The following is a 24,114-nucleotide window of genomic DNA, read 5'->3' as shown; positions in this document are numbered from 1 at the left end:
ATAATATATGATTACGCTAAGTCCACCAGAGTGGAACCCATTATTTGCACTGGTACTGAAGCTAAGGCCACGTTCACACGTTCAGTATTTGGTCAGTATTTTACCTCAGTATTTGTGAGCCACAACCAGGAGTGGATGATAAATACAGAAGTGGTGACGTGTTTCTATTATACTTTTCCTCTGATTGTTCCACTCCTGGTTTTGATTTACAAATACTGAGGTAAAAAAACTCACCAAATACTGAACGTGTGAACGCTGCTTCAAATCTCACCAAAAACTCATTGTGGGAGCACAGCCTTAGGCCACGTGCACATGTTGAGTATTTGGTCAGTATTTTACATCAGTATTTGTAAGCCAAAACCAGGAGTGGGTGATAAATACAGAAGTGGTGACGTGTTTCTATTATACGTCTCCTCTGGTTGTTCCTATCCTGATTTGGGCTTACACATACTGATATAAAATACTGACCAAATACTGAACATGTGCATGCAGCCTGAGAGGGTGTCAATTCTAGCCTGCGGAAACATTGACATAAATGACTCGAAACACCCATTCAACACACTGGAGACAGTAAGGTTGGTAGTAAGCCCAATTCTGAACTAAGAGGGCTGCCAAAAAAAATATGTTGACTTAGCAAAGGGTGTTTGTATAGTGTTGGAATTTGGCTGCTACGTACATGCTCCATAGCTTTGCACTAATTTGTATATATCTACCCCACTTTCTATATGTAAAGCCACTATTTTCCAGTCTTCATCAAGAATTAGATGTTCCTTGTTTAAACAACTTATGTCCTACCTGAAGTTTTGATCCTTATCTCTGCTAATGCTGATAGCGTCAGAGAAGGACTTGATGGCGCAGGACTTTTCATGATCTCCTAAGACAAACATCAGGCGTTCTGTCTTACCTACAATAGTACATAAGCCATAAAGATTTCTGGAAAAAAGATTTATCAACTAACAGTAATACAAAAAATTTTATACTTTATTTTCTGATCAACCCTAATCTAACGTTATGCATATTATTGATGGAAATTAGATAGTACACATAAAAATTATCCAACGCTAACCTGGAAAATCCCTTGCCACCAGCACAGTGGTCCCACCAGTCTGTGGTAATATAAGAAGAGTTCACACTGGCTTCAGTATGTCACCGCCGCTCTTAACAATGTATCTGATAATTCCACCACTAGAGAAAGGAGTTGAGGTGCTATATGTGCTTTCTGATGGACTATTAGGCCACATACACACGGCAGTATTTGGTCAGTATTTTACATCAGTATTTGTAAGCCATATTGAGAAGTGGGCCTAAAATACAGAAGAGGTGACGTGTTTTTATTATACTTTTCCTCTGATTGTTCCACTCCTGATTTTGGCTTACAAATACTGAAGCAAAATACTGGCCCAAAATACTGCAGTGTGAATATAGCCTTAGACTGAGCTATTTAGCTGCATGTGGTCTGCTTAGAAGGATGATAGGTCCGTCAGTCAGGTTAGAATGGACGCGTGATCATCAGGAGGTAAGAAGAGGCGCCCGGTCAGCAATGTACTGTGTGCACGGAGTGTAGTCAGATAGCATTCTGCGTTGAGACCACCCCGGTCGGTGGTATCTCTCCAAAAACAGATGTTCACGCTGCCTAGTTGATGTCAACAAACTAGAGGCCAAGGAGGACCCCAAGGAATTATTCTACACACTTTGGATATAAGCACTTTCCTTCATCATCTTTCTAACTGACTTATCATCGTCCTTCATTGAGGACTGTGTGCAGCTAAATAGGTCAGTCTAATAATCCACCCCAAGGCACATATAGCATCTCTACTCATTGCCCTAGTGATAGCACTGCCGGTGGCTTATAGTGGTGGGGGTATCAGATACATTAAGAGCATAGGCCACACACTGTAACCAGTGTGAACTGATTTCATATTTGTTATTATCCTTTGATGCACCACTCCAGCGTTGTTTTTCCAAAGCTGGAGTGGTGCTTTAAGTGTGCAGATACACTCCCTCAACCCGCTGCCACCTGGGGAAGTAATGAATTCACATATACACTCGTACCCATTATTCTCCACTGTTGATGGAAGCGTTGGTATTATTTATTTTATTTTGGATATTGTTTATTAGTTTGTGGTAAGTGTCCTGCAGTGATGATATACCAACCACATACAAGTGACCGCTGCTGCTAATCATAGCACTCAGCGGTGATGGTAGCACTTGACAGAATTTGCAAAGACCACCAGAGCGACGATATTGGAGTGGCATGGAATTATCAGTTGTATTTTATTTTGCTGTTTTATCTTTTTCTCTGCTTTGTGGATGATTCCTAAAAAATCCTGAATTTGTACAAAGTATTTAGTTAGTAAGAACAGTAAGAACCAATAGGATATATAGCAAAGTTACATTTATGAATAAAATAAGTTACAACAATAAAAAAACTGACTGTACTCTATACCATATATACGTATATCATTTACAGAGTTAGGACTCATTCAGATGTCTGACTTTCACGTACGAGTGCAATACGTGTTTTTCATGGATAGTACTCGCACCTGTGATAGTCTATGAGGCCATTCACATGTCTGTAAGTTTTCACAGGCAGAGGTGAGAAAGGTCAGATTTTGATCTGATGAAAGTCTGTGGGTCCGTGAAAAAATTGGACTGCACTTGGATGGCCTCCGAGTGCAGTCCGATTTTCACGGAATGTCACACTGGAGAACGTGGAGAAACTTTTTTTTCTTTCTCCATGTACGAGAGAAACGGATGACACTTGATCCACACTCTGATCAAACTCTAATCAAAATAGTTGGTCCAATTTTATCATATGTCTGAATGAGACCTAAGAATAAAGTCATAACGCAACATGTTTTGGAATAGTCATAGCTCATAAGATGATGACCCTTTTGAACCTCGGTTGATAACTAAGCCCCATGGTATCTTATGAGGCACCATACCTTACACTCTACTTGAAATTTGCCAAGTATCCATTGACTAGTCATAATACCTTTTAAAAAGAGCAACTCGGCTTCCAAGTCCCTTTGTCGAAATGCAGACAATCGACATATTCCTAATGCCATATTGTACAAATTAAGACTTGGCAAAATGTAAGATGGATTAACAGATGTTTCACAAGAAGAATTTGCTTGAAGAATAAGAAGGCGCCCTGGAGAAAATAATCATTTATAATCATTATTTTAGGGATTTTCTCTTACAACATAATGACATGATTATATTTTGTGTCATTTTTTGGGAATAGAAGAATGCAGGGAAAACTTTCTCTGCATGGATAGAAAATACAACCATGTGACTGTATTTTCACTGTATACCTAAGAAATCAACCTGCCAGATAAGAAGGATGATAAATTTTACTGGACGAAACAAAATATCAAATGTCAAGGGAATACCCCTTCAAACTACCTCCCCCTCTCTACGTATTAATGTCTATATCTAAATTCTTAAATACAGACATACAGTGGTGGCCAAAAGTATTGGCACCCCTGCAATTCTGTCAGATAATACTCAGTTTCTTCCTGAAAATGATTGCAATCACAAATTCTTTGGTATTATTATCTTCATTTAATTTGTCTTCAATGAAAAAACACAAAAAGAATTGTCCTAAAGCCAAATTGGATATAATTCCACACCAAACCTAAAAAAGGGGGTGGACAAAAGTATTGGCACCCTTTGAAAAATCATGTGATGCTTCTCTAATTCGTGTAATTAACAGCACCTGTAACTTACCTGTGGCAACTAACAGGTGTTGGCAATAACTAAATCACACTTGCAGCCAGTTAACATGGATTAAAGTTGACTCAACCTCTGTCCTGTGTCCATGTGTGTACCACATTGAGCATGGACAAAAGAAAGAAGACCAAAGAACTGTCTGAGGACTTGAGAAACCAAATTGTGAGGAAGCATGAGCAATCTCAAGGCTACAAGTCCATCTCCAAAGTCCTGAATGTTCCTGTGTCTTCCGTGCGCAGTGTCATCAAGAAGTTTAAAGCCCATGGCACTGTGGCTAACCTCCCTAGATGTGGACGGAAAAGAAAAATTGACGAGAGATTTCAATGCAAGATTGTGCGGATGGTGGATAAAGAACCTCGACTAACATTCAAACAAGTTCAAGCTGCCCTGCAGTCCGAGGGTACAACAGTGTCAACCCGTACTATCTGTCGGCGTCTGAATGAAAAGGGACTGTATGGTAGGATACCCAGGAAGACCCCACTTTTTACCCCGAGACATAAAAAAGCCAGGCTGGAGTTTGCCAAAACTTACCTGAGAAAGCCTAAAACGTTTTGGAAGAATGTTCTCTGGTCAGATGAGACAAAAGTAGAGCTTTTTTGGAAAAAGCATCAACATAGAGTGTACAGGAAAAAAAAAAGAGGCATTCAAAGAAAAGAACACGGTCCCTACAGTCAAACATGGCGGAGGTTCCCTGATGTTTTGGGGTTGCTTTGCTGCCTCTGGCATTGGACTGCTTGACCGTGTGCATGGCATTATGAAGTCTGAAGACTACCAACAAATTTTGCAGCATAATGTAGGGCCCAGTGTGAGAAAGCTGGGTCTCCCTCAGAGGTCATGGGTCTTCCAGCAGGACAATGACCCAAAATACACTTCCAAAAGCACTATAAAATGGTTTGAGAGTAAGCACCAGAGACTTCTAAGGTGGCCAGCAATGAGTCCAGACCTGAATCCCATAGAACACCTGTGGAGAGATCTCAAAATGGCAGTTTGGAGAAGGCACCCTTCAAATATCAGGGACCTGGAGCAGTTTGCCAAAGAAGAATGGTCTACAATTCCAGCAGAGCATTGTAAGAAACTCATTGATGGTTACCGGAAGCGGTTGTTCGCAGTTATTTTGGCTAAAGGTTGTGCAACCAAGTATTAGGCTGAGGGTGCCAATACTTTTGTCTGGCCCATTTTTGAAGTTTTGTGTGAAATGATCAATGATTTGATTTTTGCTTCATTTTGTGTTTTTTCCTTGCAAGCAAATTAAATGAAGATAATAATACCAAAGAATTTGTGATTGCAATCATTTTCAGGAAGAAACTGAGTATTATCTGACAGAATTGCAGGGGTGCCAATACTTTTGGCCACCACTGTATATCACCGTAGATTAGCTGCTCCCAGCAACTTATTCCCCTCTCTTCACAAGCTTGCTTGTCTGAGCCACATGTACCTGTATATACTGGCAAATGGAAGGAATAGCAGTAAAAATGCCCTTTATGCTCAGACTTTTTGTAACAAAACAGAAAATGTTAAAGGGAACCTGTCACGTGAAAAACGCTATTAGCCTGCAGATATGGGGTTAATATGCAGGTTATTCCCTTCACCACCTTGGGATCTTCCATTTTTGCTGTCTTGTTTTTTGCTCCCCTTCTTCCCAGAGCCATAACTTTTTTTATTTTTCCATCAATATGGCCATGTGTGGGCTTGTTTTTTGCGGGATGAGTTGTACTTTTGAATGACACCATTGATTTTACCATATAGTGTACTGGAAAAAAAGTGTGTTAAAGTTGCAAAAAAGTGCAATTCCACAGTTGTTTTTTTCACCGTGTTCACTAAATCGCAAATGTTATGTAGCCTTATCTTCACTCACAATTGAAATTACTATTGCAGTAGGTGTAAAATTACAATAATAATGAACTGTAAAAAATTACTAAAACATTCTGTCTGGAGCGTCTAAATTTGTAACATTAAACAAGCAATAATTCAGTATTTTTTTTGGCACAAACAAAAGTTACCCCTGGAGGTGTGCCCAAATACACAATCTACATGACTGACATAGAAAATAGTGGAAGTATGGTTAATTAAAAAGCAACAAATGAAAGGACCGAACTATTACTCATTGCACGACAACAAGATAATGATCATTTTAATTTCATTATTGTTCAATATTTCAAAAGTGCAGCAGCTATTAATCAGAAAATGTTAAATATTCTATACTTTTATAGGACCTTGAATGACATTATACATACCATGGAAGTTTCATGTTGTTGGATCGCTAGTTACATTTCAGGTAATATGTATTATAGACAATCTGCATTCTTATCTGGTATCTACACAACTGTCCTGGCCTGAAAGGATAAAAGGTGAACATGCTCCTTCCCCATCATCGTACATGCTGTTAGCTTATCCAATTGTCACAACCCTTATGCCATTGTTCTACATCGAAAAGGAAAACGTCTACTATGAAATAGTGATGACCATGCAATATGAGATAAATGATAATCATATAATATTTCCTGATTTTCCTCAGCAGTAGATGTCGCGAGAAAGCATTGCAACATGCCTGATCCTGAAGATAGACCAGTGGTGCTGATCCCCCCCCCAATTTATAACATCACTCCAGCTGGACTAAGTGTGAAGTATCGGGAGGTTGAGAAGAAGAGTATCTGGAGAAACCACCATTTCTCCAATGTCTGTCTAGGTGTATGGCCAGCTTAAAGAGGTGCTTTCACTTGCCATAAATACTGTAATTTTCGGACTATAAGACGCACCTTTTTTCCTCCAATTCCTCCAAAATTTTGGAGGAAAGTGTGGGGGGGTGTCTTATAGTCCAAATGTATATACACTGCTCAAAAAAATAAAGGGAACACTTAAACAACAGAATATAACTCCAAGTGAATCAAACTTCTGTGAAATCAAACTGTCCACTTAGAAAGCAACACTGATTGACAATCAATTTCACATGCTGTTGTGCAAATGGAATAGACAATAGATGGAAGTTATTGGCAATTATCAAGACACCCTCAATAAAGGAGTGGTTCTGCAGGTGGGGACCACAGACCACATCTCAGTACCAATGCTTTCTGGCTGATGTTTGGGTCACTTTTGAATGTTGGTTGTGCTTTCACACTCTTGGTAGCATGAGACGGACTCTACAACCAACAGGAGTTGCTCAGGTAGTGCAGCTCATTCAAGATGGCACATCAATGCGAACTGTGGCAAGAAGGTTTGCTGTGTCTGTCAGCGTAGTGTCCAGAGGCTGGAGGTGCTACCAGGAGACAGGCCAGTACACCAGGAGACGTGGACGGGGCCGTAGGAGGGCAACAACCCAGCAGCAGGACCGCTATCTCCGCCTTTGTGCAAGGAGGAACAGGAGGAGCACTGCCAGAGCCCTGCAAAATGACCTCCAGCAGGCCACAAATGTGCATGTGTCTGCACAAACGGTTAGAAACCGACTCCATGAGGGTGGTATGAGAGCCCGACGTCCACAGGTGGGGGTTGTGCTCACAGCACAACACCGTGCAGGACGCTTTGCATTCGCCACATAACACCAGGATTGGCAAAGTCGCCACTGGCGCCCTGTGCTCTTCACAGATGAAAGCAGGTTCACACTGAGCACATGTGACAGACGTGACAGAGTCTGGAGACGCCGTGGAGAGTGATCTGCTGCCTGCAACATCCTTCAGCATGACCAGTTTGGCAGTAGGTCAGTAATGGTGTGGGGTGGCATTTCTTTGGAGGGCCGCACAGCCCGCCATGTGCTCGCCAGAGGTAGCCTGACTGCCATTAGGTACCGAGATGAGATCCTCAGACCCCTTGTGAGACCATATGCTGGTGCGCTTGGCCCTGGGTTCCTCCTAATGCAGGACAATGCCAGAACTCATGTGGCTGGAGTGTGTCAGCAGTTCCTGCAAGTTGAAGGCATTGAGGCTATGGACTGGCCCACCCGTTCCACAGACCTGAATCCGATTGAGCACATTTGAGACATCATGTCTCACTCCATCCACCATCACGTTGCCCCACAGACTGTCCAGGAGTTGGCGGATGCTTTAGTCCAGGTCTGGGAGGAGATCCCACTGGAGACCATCCGCAACCTAATAAGGAGCATGCCTAGGCGTTGTAGGGAGGTCATACAGGCACGTGGAGGCCACACACAATACTGAGCCTCATTTTGACTTGTTTCAAGGACATTACATCAATGTTGGATCAGCCTGTAGTGTGTTTTTCCACTTTAATTTTGGGGGTGACTCCAAATCCAGGCCTCCATTGGTTAATAAATTTGATTTCCATTGATTATTTTTGTGTGATTTTGTTGTCAGCACATTCAACTTTGTACAGAACAAAGTATTCAATGAGAATATTTCATTCATTCAGATCTAGGATGTGTTATTTGAGTGTTCCCTTTATTTTTTTGAGCAGTATATATATACAGTACAGACCAAAAGTTTGGATACACCTTCTCATTTAAAGATTTTTCTGTATTTTCATGACTATGAAAATTGTACATTCACACTGAAGGCATCAAAACTATGAATTAACACATGTGGAATTATATACTTAACAAAAAAGTGTGAAACAACTGAAAATATGTCTTATATTCTAGGTTCTTCAAAGTAGCCACCTTTTGCTTTGATGACTGCTTTGCACACTCTTGGCATTCTCTTGATGAGCTTCAAGAGGTAGTCACCGGAAATGGTCTTCCAACAATCTTGAAGGAGTTCCCAGAGATGCTTAGCACTTGTTGGCCCTTTTGCCTTCACTCTGCGGTCCAGCTCACCCCAAACCATCTCGATTGGGTTCAGGTCTGGTGACTGTGGAGGCCAGGTCATCTGGCGTAACACCCCATCACTCTCCTTCTTGGTCAAATAGCCCTTACACAGCCTGGAGGTGTGTTTGGAGTCATTGTCCTGTTGAAAAATAAATGATGGTCCAACTAAACGCAAACCGGATGGAATAGCATGCCGCTGCAAGATGCTGTGGTAGCCATGCTGGTTCAGTATGCCTTCAATTTTGAATACATCTCCAACAGCGTCACCAGCAAAGCACCCCCACACCATCACACCTTCTCCTCCATGCTTCACGGTGGGAACCAGGTATGTAGAGTCCATCCGTTCACCTTTTCTGCGTCGCACAAAGACACGGTTGGAACCAAAGATCTCAAATTTGGACTCATCAGACCAAAGCACAGATTTCCACTGGTCTAATGTCCATTTCTTGTGTCCTTTAGCCCAAACAAGTCTCTTCTGCTTGTTGCCTGTCCTTAGCAGTGGTTTCCTAGCAGCTATTTTACCATGAAGGCCTGCTGCACAAAGTCTCCTCTTAACAGTTGTTGAAGAGATGTGTCCGTTGCTAGAACTCTGTGTGGTATTGACCTGGTCTCTAATCTGAGCTGCTGTTAACCTGCGATTTCTAAGGCTGGTGACTCGGATAAACTTATCCTCATAAGCAGAGGTGACTCTTGGTCTTCCTTTCCTGGGGCTGTCCTCATGTGAGCCAGTTTCTTTGTAGCGCTTGATGGTTTTTGCAACTGCACTTGGGGACACTTTCAAAGTTTTCCCAATTTCTCGCACTGACCGACCTTCATTTCTTAAAGTAATGATGGCCACTCGTTTTTCTTTACTTAGCTGCTTTTTTCTTGCCATAATACAAATTCTAACAGTCTATTCAGTAGGACTGTATATCCACCTGACTTCTGCACAACACAACTGATGGTCCCAACCCCATTTATAAGGCAAGAATCCCACTTATTAAACCAGACAGGGCACACCTGTGAAGTGAAAACCATTTCCGGTGACTACCTCTTGAAGCCCACCAAGAGAGTGGCAAGAGTGTGCAAAGCAGTCATCAAAGCAAAATGTGGCTACTTTGAAGAACCTAGAATATAAGACATATTTTCAGTTGTTTCACGCACACTGTATCTGCAGCGCGGCTCCTGCAGCTACTTGGCGGTCACATGTGCCCGCTATTAAAGACCATGAATATTCACTACTCCCCACTCCCATGGGAGTAGGGAGTAGTGAATATTCATGCACTTTAATAGCGGGCACACGTGACCGCCGGCCGCTGCAGGAGCCGCGCTTCGGGTACGGTGTGCGAGCTATTAAAGAGAATGAATGGTCACTGCTCCCCACGTCCATAGTCCCGGCGTGGGGAGCAGTGACTATTCCGGCAGCAGAACAGAACACAGCGCTGGAGCAGAGGGAAGGAAGATGAGTATAATTGTTTATTTTTTTAAGTGCAGCATGGGATGGAGGTGCCATGCATACCAGGATGGGGGGTGCCAAGCATACCAGGAAGAGGGATGAGGGGGCCATGCATACCAGAAAGAGGCATGAGGGGGGCCATGTATACCAGGAAGAGGGATGAGGGGTGCCATGCATACCAGGATTGGGGATGAAGGATGCCATGCATACCAGTAAGAGGGATGAGGGTGGCCATGCATACCAGGATGAGGGATGAAGGGTGTCATGCATACCAGGATGAGGGGGTCATGCACAACAGGAAGAGAGATGAGGGGTGCCATGCATAACAGGATGAGGGGGGCCATGCATACTTGGATGAGGGATGCCATGCATAACAGGATGAGGGGTGCCATGCATACCAGGATGAGAAATGAGGGGTGCCATGCATACTAGGATGAGGGGTGCCATGCATACCAGGATAAGAGATGAGGGGGCCATGCATACCAGGATGAGGGGTGCCATGCATACCAGGATGGGGATTAGGGGTGCCATGCATGCCAGGATGGGGATGAGGGGTGTCATGCATACCAGGATGGGGGATTGGGGTGCCATGCATATCAGGATGGGGATGAGGGGTGCCATGCATATCAGGATGGGGATGAGGGGTGCCATGCATACCAGGATGGGGATGGTGGCCACGCATAACAAGAAAGAGGGGGCCACATATACCAGGATGGGGGATATTAACAGAATTGGGGGACATTACCCCTATACCAGTGTCAGCAGCAGACCCCCTCCCACTTAACAGTGCATCATGACCACCTTTTTTTGCTTACATTTTTTTTCTATTTTCCTCCTTTAAAATCTAGGTGCGTCTTATGGTCTAGTGCGTCTTATAGTCCGAAAAATACGGTATATCATGTTTTTACCTTTTGTAAATGACACTATTCTCCTGAATCTGTAATTTTTCTATTGATCCTATATTGATCTTTTCTACGGGAGTGTTCATGAGGACCATGCCTGATTAGCTATGGGCCCCATTCATTGTTTATGTTTTTCATTTTGTCTTGTGGTATTTGTTGACATTTTTTACAACAAATTCTTTAAAATTACATACATTTATTTTATCTATTTATTTTACTCACTTATATAGTGCCATTAATTCCACAGCACTTTTCAGACATTATCATCACTGTCCCTATTGGGAATCACAATCTAGATTCTCTATCAGTATGTCTTTGGATTGTGGGAGGAAACCAGAGAACCTGGAGGAAACCCACACAAACACGGGGATGACATACAACCTTCTTGTAGATGTAGTCCTTGGTGGCACAAAGTTTTGTATTTTGAGCAAAATACAAAATCCTCTTTATTTTTTTTTTAAAGGGCATCTGTAGTATCAACCCTCCTAAGCTGTCTATATGGTTATGTAGGTCATAGGAAGCTGAATAAAATGACACCTTGATATCTGCGATCTGATGTCTTATTCCAGAGATTTCCATGGTTTTCTTATATAAAATGAGCTGTTCGGGACTATAGGCCGGACACTGATCTGCATGAGAATCTGCTTCCAGAGATTATTTTAAATGAATGGAGTCATTATCAGTGTGAGACATGTAAATACCATAGAACAGTAGAAATGAACTTTGTTTCATAACAAACACATTAGGAGCTGCAGCTCTCACAGCTCTGCTGTGTTGCGACACTAGTACAACCCTGTCTGCCTGTGAGATGGAAGCTGAAGCTGAGAGGAACCTGCAGATGTGTCAGGTATAATCACACACAGCTCTGCAGTGAGATCAGGAGAACAGAGAGCGGCCATTACATATCACACTGGTAACTCCCCTTTATTTAAAATAAGCTGAATGCAGATTCTTAGGCAGATCAGTGTCTGACCCATAGTCCTGAACAGATCATTTATATATAAGAAAACCGTGGACATCTCTGGAATAAGACATTGGTATGTAAATCCGATATCAAGGTATCATTTTATTCAGTTTCCTATGACCTGCAAGCTGATAGAAACGGCTTAGGAGGGTTGATCCTAGTGGCAGATTACCTACAACCTTCTTTGCTACTTTTTTCCATAAAAAAGTTACAAAATTTGTCCAAAATAAAAATTCAGACATACCCAAAATCACCCCAGGGAGGACTGAATACTTCTATGCAACAAAAACCTAAGACTTTTTTAAAAGTTGCATCTGGAACCTCCAAACCCTGTCCACAATGACGAACATAACAAAAAAACAAAAAAAAAAAACACCTATAAAATAGACTTTAAAAGTGCAACTTAAAGGAATAATAAAGTGCAAATGAAAAACAAATGAGAACACGAAAAACTCAAAAAAAACTGAGCAAATGCAATAATCAAGCGGGATCTAAGTTTTTATACTGAGAAAAGGAGAAAATGTAGCAGGAACAAAAGATAAAGTAATATACGATTCAGAACAGCAGCATTTACATCAGATAAAGAAAATTACATATATATTGCAAATGACAAATCCTCTTTAAGAATAGATAGTTGGAAATGTCTTATTCTTGGCAAACTATATGCATAAAATTTGTAAGCAAGTTTCACACTTCTTATGGCAGCAGGAGAAAGTATGTATTTGTCTTTGGATAAATTCAAAAGATGAAATACAGAATTAAAGGGAACCTGTCAGGTGAAAATAGTATTTGATGTGCAGGCAGGATGTTATAGACCAGGAGGATCTGATCAGAATATGTTATATTTTTTTGTGGGAAAAGATTCACTAAAACTTGAATTTTATTCATTGAAATCGATGGTGTTTTTATACATACGAGTCCAGTGAGCGGTCTCTAATAGAGATGAGCGTTGTTCTACTCGAACTGTTCGCCAATCTCAAATTCGAGCTGTTTTGGGCGGTGTTCGAGCCGGTCGGCGAACACGAACGATTTGAAAAAAATTCGGCTGTTCGAGGTTATGTTCGATAACTGTTCGTGCACCAAAATCATAACTGGATTTTTTCTCAGTAATGATGAAAATTAATGTTAATACGCAGTTTGAGTGTACAGCGGGGCGGGGGGAGGGGCAGGGGATGGATCTCTGCAGGAACAATGAAGATCTCCATTTTTTTTTCTCTTTCCCGCATTTGCAGTGGGGAGGTGCAATCTGTCAGCCTATCAGCAGCGCACACATGGAGCGAAGTGCTTTTTTTCACACAAGCAAGGGCATGTGTGATTGGCAGTGTATGTCACATGTCCTTGCCCTATAAGACCAAGCCATTTTCCCCGTCGCCACCATTTTCTCACTGCTGCAGCTGCGTGTTAGACGGCACCGCTGTTGCTGTGTGCGCTATACCTTGTTAATTTCAAGCCAATTTTCGCACAAATCTACAGATAGCTTGGGAGTAGGGAATAGTTGTGATTGCAGTCCTTTTAAGGACTAGGTTACAGCATTTCCTACGACTTTTATCAGGCAGGTCTGTGCTCTTAAATAGATAGATTGTGGGAGTAAAGACTAATTGTAATTGGAGTCCTTTTCAGGACTAGGTTACATCAGTTCCTATCAGTTTTTGCCAGGCAGGTCTGTGCCAGTGCTGTGCAAGTTTTTTTCACAGCATTTGGCTGAATCTAGCAAAGCTAATCCTTTTTGGCCTATTGCAGAGTGTGTTAGTCAGTGGAGTAGCCTATCTGTGTTGCAAGATATACCACCTGTGTATAGAATACCAATTTTTTTACTGCACCTAGTGAAGTAAAATCTTTTGGGCATAGCATCATTCTATTAGTCCATCTATACTGACCTCCAGCAGGTTGCAAACTGAATATAATTTTTTTCTGCATCTAGCTCTGAAAAAATATTTGGGCTTCTAGCGGTGTGTGGGACTTGGTCTATTAGTCCATCTATACTGACCTCCATCAGGTTGCAAATTAAAAATAATTTTTTTCTGCATCTAGCTCTGAAAAAATATTTGGGCTTCTAGCAGTGTGTGGGACTTGGTCTATTAGTCCATCTATACTGACCTCCATCAGGTTGCAAATTAAAAATAATTTTTTTCTTCATTTATCTCTGAAAAAATATTTGGGCTTCTAGCAGCGTGTGGGACTTGTTCTATTAGTCCATCTATACTGACCTCCATCAGGTTGCAAATTAAAAATAATTTTTTTCTGCATCTAGCTCTGAAAAAATATTTGGGCTTCTAGCAGTGTGTGGGACTTGGTCTATTAGTCCATCTATACTGACCTCCATCAGGTTGCAAATTAAAAATAATTTTTTTCTTCATTTAGCTCTGAAAAAATATTTGGGCTTCTAGCAGTGTGTGGGACTTGTTCTATTAGTCCTTCTATACTGACGTCCAGCAGGTTGCAAATTGAATATAATTTTTTTCTGCATCTAGCTCTGAAAAAATATTTGGGCTTCTAGCGGTGTGTGGGACTTGGTCTATTAGTCCATCTATACTGACCTCCATCAGGTTGCAAATTAAAAATAATTTTTTTCTGCATCTAGCTCTGAAAAAATATTTGGGCTTCTAGCAGTGTGTGGGACTTGGTCTATTAGTCCATCTATACTGACCTCCATCAGGTTGCAAATTGAATAAAAAAATTTTCTGCATCTAGCTCTGAAAAAATATTTGGGCTTCTAGCGGTGTGTGGGACTTGGTCTATTAGTCCATCTATACTGACCTCCATCAGGTTGCAAATTAAAAATAATTTTTTTCTGCATCTAGCTCTGAAAAAATATTTGGGCTTCTAGCAGTGTGTGGGACTTGGTCTATTAGTCCATCTATACTGACCTCCATCAGGTTGCAAATTAAAAATAATTTTTTTCTTCATTTAGCTCTGAAAAAATATTTGGGCTTCTAGCAGTGTGTGGGACTTGGTCTATTAGTCCATCTATACTGACCTCCATCAGGTTGCAAATTGAATATAATTTTTTTCTGCATCTAGCTCTGAAAAAATATTTGGGCTTCTAGCGGTGTGTGGCACTTGGTCTATTAGTCCATCTATACTGACCTCCATCAGGTTGCAAATTAAAAATAATTTTTTTCTGCATCTAGCTCTGAAAAAATATTTGGGCTTCTAGCAGTGTGTGGGACTTGGTCTATTAGTCCATCTATACTGACCTCCATCAGGTTGCAAATTGAATAAAAAAATTTTCTGCATCTAGCTCTGAAAAAATATTTGGGCTTCTAGCGGTGTGTGGGACTTGGTCTATTAGTCCATCTATACTGACCTCCATCAGGTTGCAAATTAAAAATAATTTTTTTCTGCATCTAGCTCTGAAAAAATATTTGGGCTTCTAGCAGTGTGTGGGACTTGGTCTATTAGTCCATCTATACTGACCTCCATCAGGTTGCAAATTAAAAATAATTTTTTTCTGCATCTAGCTCTGAAAAAATATTTGGGCTTCTAGCGGTGTGTGGGACTTGGTCTATTAGTCCATCTATACTGACCTCCATCAGGTTGCAAATTAAAAATAATTTTTTTCTGCATCTAACCCAGCCAATAGTTTTGGCCTAATACCACAGTTTGGCCACTCAGCTCTGCTCGGTTACCATCCATTGTTTTTTTGTGCAAACAACTCCAGAGTTGTGAATTAGTTAACCACCAAAATGAGTGGAAAAAGGCCTGCTGCTGGTGGAAAGGGGAATAGGCGTGTTGGGAAGGGGAAAAAAGGTTGTGTCCGTGGGGTAGGTGCAGAAGAAAGACCATCTTCCAGCCAAACTAAAATGTCTACTTCTTTTAGCGGACAATGTGATAAGATCCCTTTCTTACGGCCACGCCAATCGCTACAAATTCCAGATGAGGCACAAAAACAGCAGGTGCTTCAACGGATATCAAGTGCTCCTTTAAGTGGGCTCTCCTCCACATCAACTTCAACATCACAAATACTCCAGTCCTCAAAGGTGTCACCCAAATCGCACTTGCTTCCTCACAGCTCCCAAATCTCCAGCTGCCCGTCTGAGTATGAGGTAGAACAGATGGTTGAGTCTGCAGAGCTGTTTACTCATACTATAGCCTGGGAATCAGAGGTCGACTCCAGCGCTTCTGTGAATCCAGACGAGGAAATGATCTGCACTGATGCCCAGAATCTTTATGAGTCGGATCCAGGACCAGACGCAGAAGGTTCTGACCATAATGTAGACCCTCATTCCCAAACTGTAACTCCTGTTGGTGGAGACAATGAGGAAGACGATGATAAGACTCAAATACCTGATTGGAGCGACAACTTTAGTTTTTTGTCAGGGCAGGAACAGGTTGGCTCTGAGGACGACGGGTGTGATAACGCACAGGGTGATGATGATGAGGTCGGAGATCCCACTTACTGTCAACCCACAGTCAGCCAAGAGATGAGGTCAGCAGAGGAGGTGGAGGAAGATGCTAGTGACGACGAGGTCAGGTTGCGCCTTCCTGGACAGAGACGTAGTACTGGAAGCACGTCAACAACTGCATCCTCAAACACAACTCTGCCTCTCACCACAAGTCGTGGTGGCTCTTCAGGTCGCATGGGTGCTAAGCCTTGCATAGCCTGGGCATTTTTTCAGATCGATAAAGATGACCCAACTCGTGTTATCTGTAACATTTGTCAGCAAAAGCTAAGTAGAGGCCAAAAAATACATAGTTTGAGTACTTCATGCATGAACCGGCACATGGACATGAAGCATAAGTTGCAGTGGGAAGCTCAGTGTGCTACAATGCGGTCTAGCCGGCCGGGCCAACCACCGTCTGCCATATCTTGTGCATCCGCGGCCTCTTCATCCTCTGTGACTGGGGGGACAGCAGTCACACCTGTTTTGGGGCGCAGACCTGCCACCTCTTTACCCGCAACAGCCAGCGTGATTGGCAGGTCATCATTTTCTTTGGAGGTGGTAACACCAGCTGGTCTTGAGCGCTGTCCGACATCGATAGCACCACCTTTGGATCAAGGCAACCTAACATGTCCGCCTGCATCTTCCTCACAGACCGGCAGTTTGCCGGGGACACCCTTATCAACCCCGTCTAAGCACAATAGCCAGCCCTCGGTCCCTCAGATGTGGACAAGTAAAAGACCATTTCCTCCTAGCCATGAGAAAGCTAAGAGGTTGAATTTCACCATCTGCAAGCTCTTGGCTACAGAAATGCTGCCTTTCCGCCTGGTGGACACAGAGGATTTTCGAGACCTTATGTCCGTCGCAGTGCCCCAGTACCAGATGCCCAGTCGGCACTACTTCTCAAAGAAAGGTGTGCCTGCGCTCCACCAGCATGTCGCAAACAACATCACCGCTTCTTTGAGAAACTCTGTGTGTGACAGGGTGCATTTCACCACAGACACTTGGACGAGTAGGCATGGACAGGGGCGTTACATGTCGCTGACTGGGCACTGGGTAACTATGGTGACAGCAGGACAAGGGGCTGCTGTCCAAGTCTTGCCGTCCCCACGAGTTGTGCGTCAATCCTCTTTATGTCATTTTTCCTCCACTGCTTCTGCCTCCTCAACCTCCTCTCGGTCTTCCACCTGCACCCAAAGCCTGTCTGGTCATGCCACAAGCTTTCTAACTGCGCAGAAGGGATCCTGCACACCTCCTTACTATGCTGGCAGAAGGGCTCAACGTCATCAGGCGGTTTTTACATTGAAATGTCTGGGAAATGTGAGTCACACAGCTGAGGAGTTGTGGTCAGCTCTGGAGAACCAATTTCATGAATGGTTGTCTCCACTGGACCTGAAACCAGGGAAGGCCGTGTGCGACAATGCTGCAAACCTGGGTGCGGCCCTTCGCCGGGGCAATGTCACACACGTGCCTTGTATGGCTCACGTGTTGAACCTGGTTGTCCAGCAATTTTTAGCCCACTATCCCAGACTAGATGGCCTTCTGCAGAGGGCACGGTCGCTGTGTGCTCACTTCCGCCATTCGCATCCCGCAGCTCAGCGACTTACATCTCTACAGAAGTCGTTGGGCCTGCCACTTCACCGGCTAAAATGCGATGTGCCTACCCGGTGGAATTCAACTCTGCACATGTTGCAGCGACTGTGGCAGCACCGACAAGCCCTGGTGCAATACGTTCTGAAGTATAGCCTGGGCCAACGAGATTCAGAGGTGGGGCAAATCACGCTGGAGGAGTGGTCTCAGATCAGGGACCTATGCACCCTTCTGCACAGTTTTGAAATGGCGACGAAGATGTTTAGTGCTGACGATGCCATTATCAGCATGACTATTCCGGTGATTTACATGCTGGAGCACATGTTAAACAGAATTCGGAGTCAGGTGGTGGCACAAGAGGAGGTGGAGGAAGTAGAGGAGGAGGAGTTGTATGCGGAAGGGCTAACATCTGCAAGCTCCAGACGGTCGGCAGCACCAAGGCGGCAGGCATGTGAGGGTGGGGGAGATGGTTTAACCAGGGCGCATGGTAGCAGCCAAACTAGTGAGGAAGGTGCAGGAGCCCAGGAAGAAGTGGAGGACGAACTGATGGAAGACTCATCAGATGAGGGAGACCTTGATCACATTTCTGTTGTGCGAGGTTGGGGGGAGAGGACAGAGGAAGGAAGCATGATTGTTACCTCGCCACCAACACAACAGGGACTTGGTGCTCCTGGATGCGCAACACACATGAGTGCCTTCTTGCTGCACTACCTGCAACATGACCCTCGAATTGTGAGAATTAGAAATAATCCTGACTACTGGGTTGCCACACTGTTAGATCCCCGGTACAAAAGTAAATTTGCAGAAATTATTCCTGCCATAGAAAGGGATGCACGCATGCAGGAGTATCAGCAGAGACTGTTGCAGAATCTTACATGTGCTTTTCCACAAAATACCAGTGGTGCACGTAGTGAATCTCACAGTTCCAACTTGCCAACCGTGGGACCGTCAAGTGTTCAGCACTCAAACCGTAACAGAACCACAGTATCTGCTGGTAACATCAATTTTGCGGAATCATTTCACCACTTTTTTAGCCCATCCTTTGCAAGGCCACAGGAGACAAGAAGTCTGACACATAGTCAACGCCTAGAGACGATGGTACAGGAGTATCTCCAAGTAAACATTGAAGCCACGACTGTGTCACTGGACCCTTGCTCTTTTTGGGCTTCCAATCTGGATAAATGGCCGGAGCTAGCCACTTACGCCTTGGAGATCTTGTCATGCCCCGCAGCCAGCGTTCTGTCTGAACGTGTGTTCAGCGCTGCTGGTGGTGTGCTGACAGATAAGCGCACGCGGCTCTCCACTGATAATGTAGACAGACTCACGTTCATAAAGATGAACAAATCATGGATCCGAAACGACTTTTCTACCCCTGTGTCATCCTGGGGAGAGTAAAAGCTTGATGATTGGTTAAAATCACCCTACCAACCGTTTTAAGCTTTCAAATTACTAATCATGTTTATCTGTATCTTGACTGGAAAATAATTTGGGCTTTGTAGCAGTGTGCAGCACTGATCCTATTAGGCCATCTATAATAAGCTTCACCAGATTTAAAATTAAAAATAATTTTTAGCTGCATCTAGCCCGGAAAATAATTTTGGGGCTCCGAGATGCGCAAGACACATAAGTGCCTTCTTGCTGCACTACCTGCAGCATGACCCTCATATTGTCAGAATTCGAAGTAATCATGACTACTGGGTTGCCACACTCTTAGATCCCCCAAACTTTTCGATCAACCTTTTCATTTTAATAAAGACCAAAAAAATGGTCATTTTTGAAATTATAAGCATTAGCAGGTTGTTAGAAACTGAAATCAAACAGTTTTCAACTCAAAACTTTATTCTAGGTGATGTTACATTTTCACATAGGACCCCTTGTTCGAAAGGAGCTTCTGAACTCTCTCGTCCATTGAATTTGTCAGGTTTTGGATGGTTTCTGCTTCAATTGTTTTGCATGAGGACAGAATACCCTCCCAGAGCTGTTGCTTAGATGTGAACTGCCTCCCGCCATCATAGACACTCCTTTTAATGATGCTCCAAAGGTTCTGAATGGGGTAGAGGTCAGGGGAGCATGGGGGTCACACCATAAGTTTGTCCCCTTTTATGCCCATATCAGCCAGAGATGCAGATGTTTTATGTGCAGCATGAGATGGTGCATTATCATGCAGAAAAATGATCTTGCTGTGAAATACACGGTTCTTCTTCTTGAACCATGGCAGGAAGTGCTGTTTGAGAAAATCCACATACATTATGGAGTTCATCTTTAGCGCCTTCAGGGATCCTAAAGGGGCCGACAATCTCTCTCCCCATGATTCCAGCCCAAAACATTACTCCACCTCCTCCTTGTTGGCGCTGTAGCCGTGTTTGCGTGGGGTGTCCATCAACCAGCCATCCTCCACTCCATTCATCTGGACCATCGAGCGCTGCACGGCACTCATCCGTGAACAAAACAGTTTTGAAATCAGTCTTCATGTAATCTTTGGCCCACTGGAGCCGTTTCTGCTTGTGTGAAGTGGATAGAGGAGGTCGACAGGATGGCGTATGCACAGCTGCAAACCTCTGAAGGACCCTGCATCTTGTTGTTCGGGGGACGTTGGAGGCACAAGCAGCTTCAAAAACTTGTCTGCTGCTATGACAAGGCTTTTTTGCCGCTGCTCTTTCAACCTGACATAATTGCCTGTAGGAAAGAGTCCTCAATTTGCCCTTATCAGCACGCACACGTGTGTACTGTGAATCAGCTACATACTTCTTGATTGCCAAGACACTTCATCCTGATCATCGCACAATGTTGATTGTAGTCATGCCTTGACCTAAACACTCCACAATTTGTTGCTTCTCAGCAGCCGACACATCCTTTTTCTTTCCCATTTTGGCAGAAAATGTATGCTGCTTAATAATGTGAGAGAGCCTTCTTAAGTAGTCTTGCCTTTATTGGACACACCTGCCAAACTAATTAGCACAGGTGTCTGCAATTGCTTACAGTGATATAAAGAGCCCTGACACACATCACCATCAATGAGTTTAACTGACAAACAAACAAATTCTTCCCTTATCACTCCTAAACACTTTTTGCATAATAATTTGGAACGCGGTGTACATGTGCTTTTCCACAAAACACCAGTGGTTCACGTAGTGAATCTTACAGTTCTAACTTGCCAACCGTGGTCTGTATGGAATTGTTCAATAAAGGGCCCAAAATTAAGATAACATAGATGGGAGAGGTCTCTATGAATAGGAATTCCTAAGTATTTGATACCCTGTGAGGGCCAGGCAAAGGGAAAGTTGGACTGGATGGAATCCTATATGGATTTAGGGAGGGAGACATCGAGGGCCTCAGACTTCGCTGCATTGATTTTAAAATTTTACCATGTAACAAAGTGATCTATTTCAGCCATAACAGCAGGGATGGATATATGTGATTGAGTGATATATACTAGGACATCATCAGCAAATAGAGAGCACTTGTACTCGGTGCCTCCCACCTCAATCCACCTAATATTGGGGTTATGGCGAATTGATGAGAGCAGGTGCTCCGTCACTAGGATGTATAAGAGAGGGGACAGAGGACATCCCTGCCTTGTCCCATTGGTGATTGTGAAAGGTGATGAAAATGTTCTGACGCACCCCCTGGGCCTTGGGACACCCGGAGCCGGACCTTTTTTGGTGGATGCTGGTGGTTGTAGTCTTCGTGGCGGCGATCCGGTTCCGTGACTCAGGGCGGTTAAACCAGTGGCGGAACTATTTATGTGGTTTTGATGTTTAAATGTCCGACTACGCCACCCGTGGATTGCGGTCAGAGTGAACCGCCGCTACAGGGCAGACCGCTAAGGCTGGTGTTGTGGGTGCAGCAGAGCGTAGCATAACTCCCCACGGGAGGAGTATAGCCTCAGGGCAGTGTATGCGGAGGATGGGGGTGATGGTGCAGGGCAGCAGCAGTAACGACACGGAGTCAGTGATGCAGTTCAGGGCCTTTACTCACAGTTCTTATTATCCAGACCACGTCTGCAGGTAACGGCTGCCCACGTCGTACTGTGCTCACCAGGTGAGGGGCTCAGACAACTCCCAGATAACTTTGGAGCGCTTCACAGGACCCCCTTTGTGTGTCCTTTGTCTGGCCTTTCTTACCAACACTTCTGTCCGGCTGCCTCGGGCCTCCTCTTGGTAAACTTGGCGCCAGTTTCCCTGACCCTATGTGGTGCCTTCCTAGCGGGTGGAGCAAGGGGCTGCGCCACATAAAATGTCAGAGCCTCCGGTTTCTAGCTGAGGGTCGTTTCCTGCCTCCACTAGTTCGGGGACTGGTCTCCCCCTTTGGCCTGACCCCTCCACGCAGGTGGATTCGGGCGTGCGGTGGCGACTCGCCCGTCCGCACCCCTGGGATCCCTTCATTCCTCGTTCCTGGAGCCTTCTCCGCTCCTCTTCCTTCCTTCTCCCTCTTGCAGGCCTGGGCCTCTGTTACTAGGCCCGCCTCCGGAGCAGAGCTCATGCAGAGCCCCTGCTCCCTGCCACTTCTGCTCAGACTTCTCTGCACTGAACTAAGATGGTGCCCACCTTTTATACTCCCTTCTCAATGCACCCAGGAACTGCTTCCTCCCTGCTCCTGCACTGCAGGGTTCCCCTTCCTCAGTGTTCCCTCCCCCCACTCCAGCCAGGGACAGGGACTGTCGTGCCCATCTCAGGGGCATATTGGTCGCCCTGCCCCACGGCAATGTGGTGTAATGCATGCAGGTGTCGGGTCCTGATCCACACTCCATCCTTATCTGAGAGTGAGATATCACACCTCTGGGTGAGGTGCAATACGTCTGTAGCAACCGAGCCCTCGGTGCTACAGTTCCATTTATCTTCAGCCTAGGTGACGTATTGTGATACAGGGCCGTGATTTTGGCTATAAAAGGGTCCCCTAGACCCCTACCCCAAGCTTTTTAAGAGAATCATATATGGCGTGCCAGGAGACTCTATGGAATGCTTTCTCAGCATCCAACGAGAGTATCTACTTACAAATTTTTAACTGCATCTAGCCCAGGAAATACTTTGTGCCTAGTAGCAGTGTCTGCTAGTCAGCGGATTATCCCGGCTGTTAAGCAAGCTACACCACCTGTAGTTTGGACACTTAATTTTTTCAAAGGAAATGCTTCGGGACCACGGGATACTTAGTGAAGAGCATCAGGAGGCACCCCAAGGCATAGGGGCTGGGACTGGCACTAGGATGCCTTGCGGTGGACAGCCGAGCTCGATCCTTATAAAAGCTTTTTAACTGCAGCAGCTTTAGTGGACGCTACTGGAGCTGGAATTACGCGGCTGCTGGCATGAGACTTGCCCTCCAATAGATCCTTGTAAATGGATTTAAAGTGTATTCATTCAAATTAGAGGGACAATTTAAATTAAAAAGCTTAGAGCTGCCTCCACCACAGGGGGGCTCTCTCGACCCACCAGCGGACAGGCACCAGTATTGGGAGAGGGGGGCTGGCCGTCAGGGTTCACCGCGGCTCTGGCACAAACCCGGCGACACGGAGGTGGCACGGGCAGGAGCGGACTGGCCGTCTCGGCTTCTCACTTTTTGGATTTTAGAAGGGCATGACATGCCTATATCTGTGTCTCCCCCTCCTTTTACTCCTCCACCTCTTTTCTTTTCGCATGACTATATGTACTTGTCACTTTTCCATGTGTTAGTTGTGTCTTCTGAGCAGTTTGTCAGCTTTTGGACACCTTTGAAGGTGTTTTCTATGTGTTTCTATGTGTTTTTGTTTGCCTGCCATTGGTTTTAACGGTGTTCGAAGGTGTTCGACGAACAGTTCGACGAACTGTTTGGCGAACACACGGGTGTTCGACGAACCGAACCGAACTCGAACACTACGGGGGTGGCTCAACACTAGTCTCTAAGTCTTTTCCCACCAACTTATATCTCATTCTCAGCTTCTTTCTCTATACCATGCTGGTCACAGATCGGACTACATGTGCAACGTGACAGGTTCCCTTTAAAGTTATGGTTTATGCAAGTCAGATGATTATAACACTACTAAAAATTCAAGATAACGCTCACAACTTGTGAAAACTGGAACAATGGCTTTGTTGCCTGTAGCAATGGATAACAGAACAGCCTGTCTAATTTTAGAACAGTTTAAGAATTTAAAGATTCACATTGATTAGCAGCCATCACCAAGAAAGTCAGTTTTTGGTGAGGCTATGAAAACAAGAAACATGACCATTGTAAATTCCACCATGCTTCATAGGAAAAATAGTTCTGCATGCAACGCTATTATTCTCCTGAAATTGACAAGCACTTTAGTGCAAGCTGTAAGTCAATGTGGTGTTCTGATGACGTCTGCTAGATAGCGGATCCCGCACTGCGCTGTGGGG

The 24,114-nt window shown here is 44.2% G+C and overlaps 1 protein-coding gene across 3 annotated transcripts in view; it reads right to left on the bottom strand.

Moving 5' to 3' along the window:
- CFAP54 (cilia and flagella associated protein 54) overlaps positions 1-24,114 on the bottom strand; it is a 526,588-nt gene that overhangs the window by 61,848 nt on the left and 440,626 nt on the right. For all 3 annotated transcript variants that reach the window (XM_073651573.1, XM_073651574.1, XM_073651575.1), the window contains 2 exons: positions 2,996-3,154; positions 796-904 (listed from right to left, as the gene is read on the bottom strand). In XM_073651573.1, coding sequence (XP_073507674.1) covers positions 796-904; positions 2,996-3,154 — 268 coding nt within the window. The remainder of the gene's footprint in view (positions 1-795; positions 905-2,995; positions 3,155-24,114) is intronic.

This window comes from Phyllobates terribilis, unplaced genomic scaffold (genome assembly GCF_046119375.1).
Source record: "Phyllobates terribilis strain yellow unplaced genomic scaffold, ASM4611937v1 Scaffold_11__3_contigs__length_659146591, whole genome shotgun sequence".
In the NCBI taxonomy this organism is placed as follows: Eukaryota; Metazoa; Chordata; class Amphibia; order Anura; family Dendrobatidae; genus Phyllobates; species Phyllobates terribilis.
The sequence above is the reverse complement of the archived record's forward strand: the minus strand, read 5'-3'. Positions and strand labels throughout refer to the sequence as shown.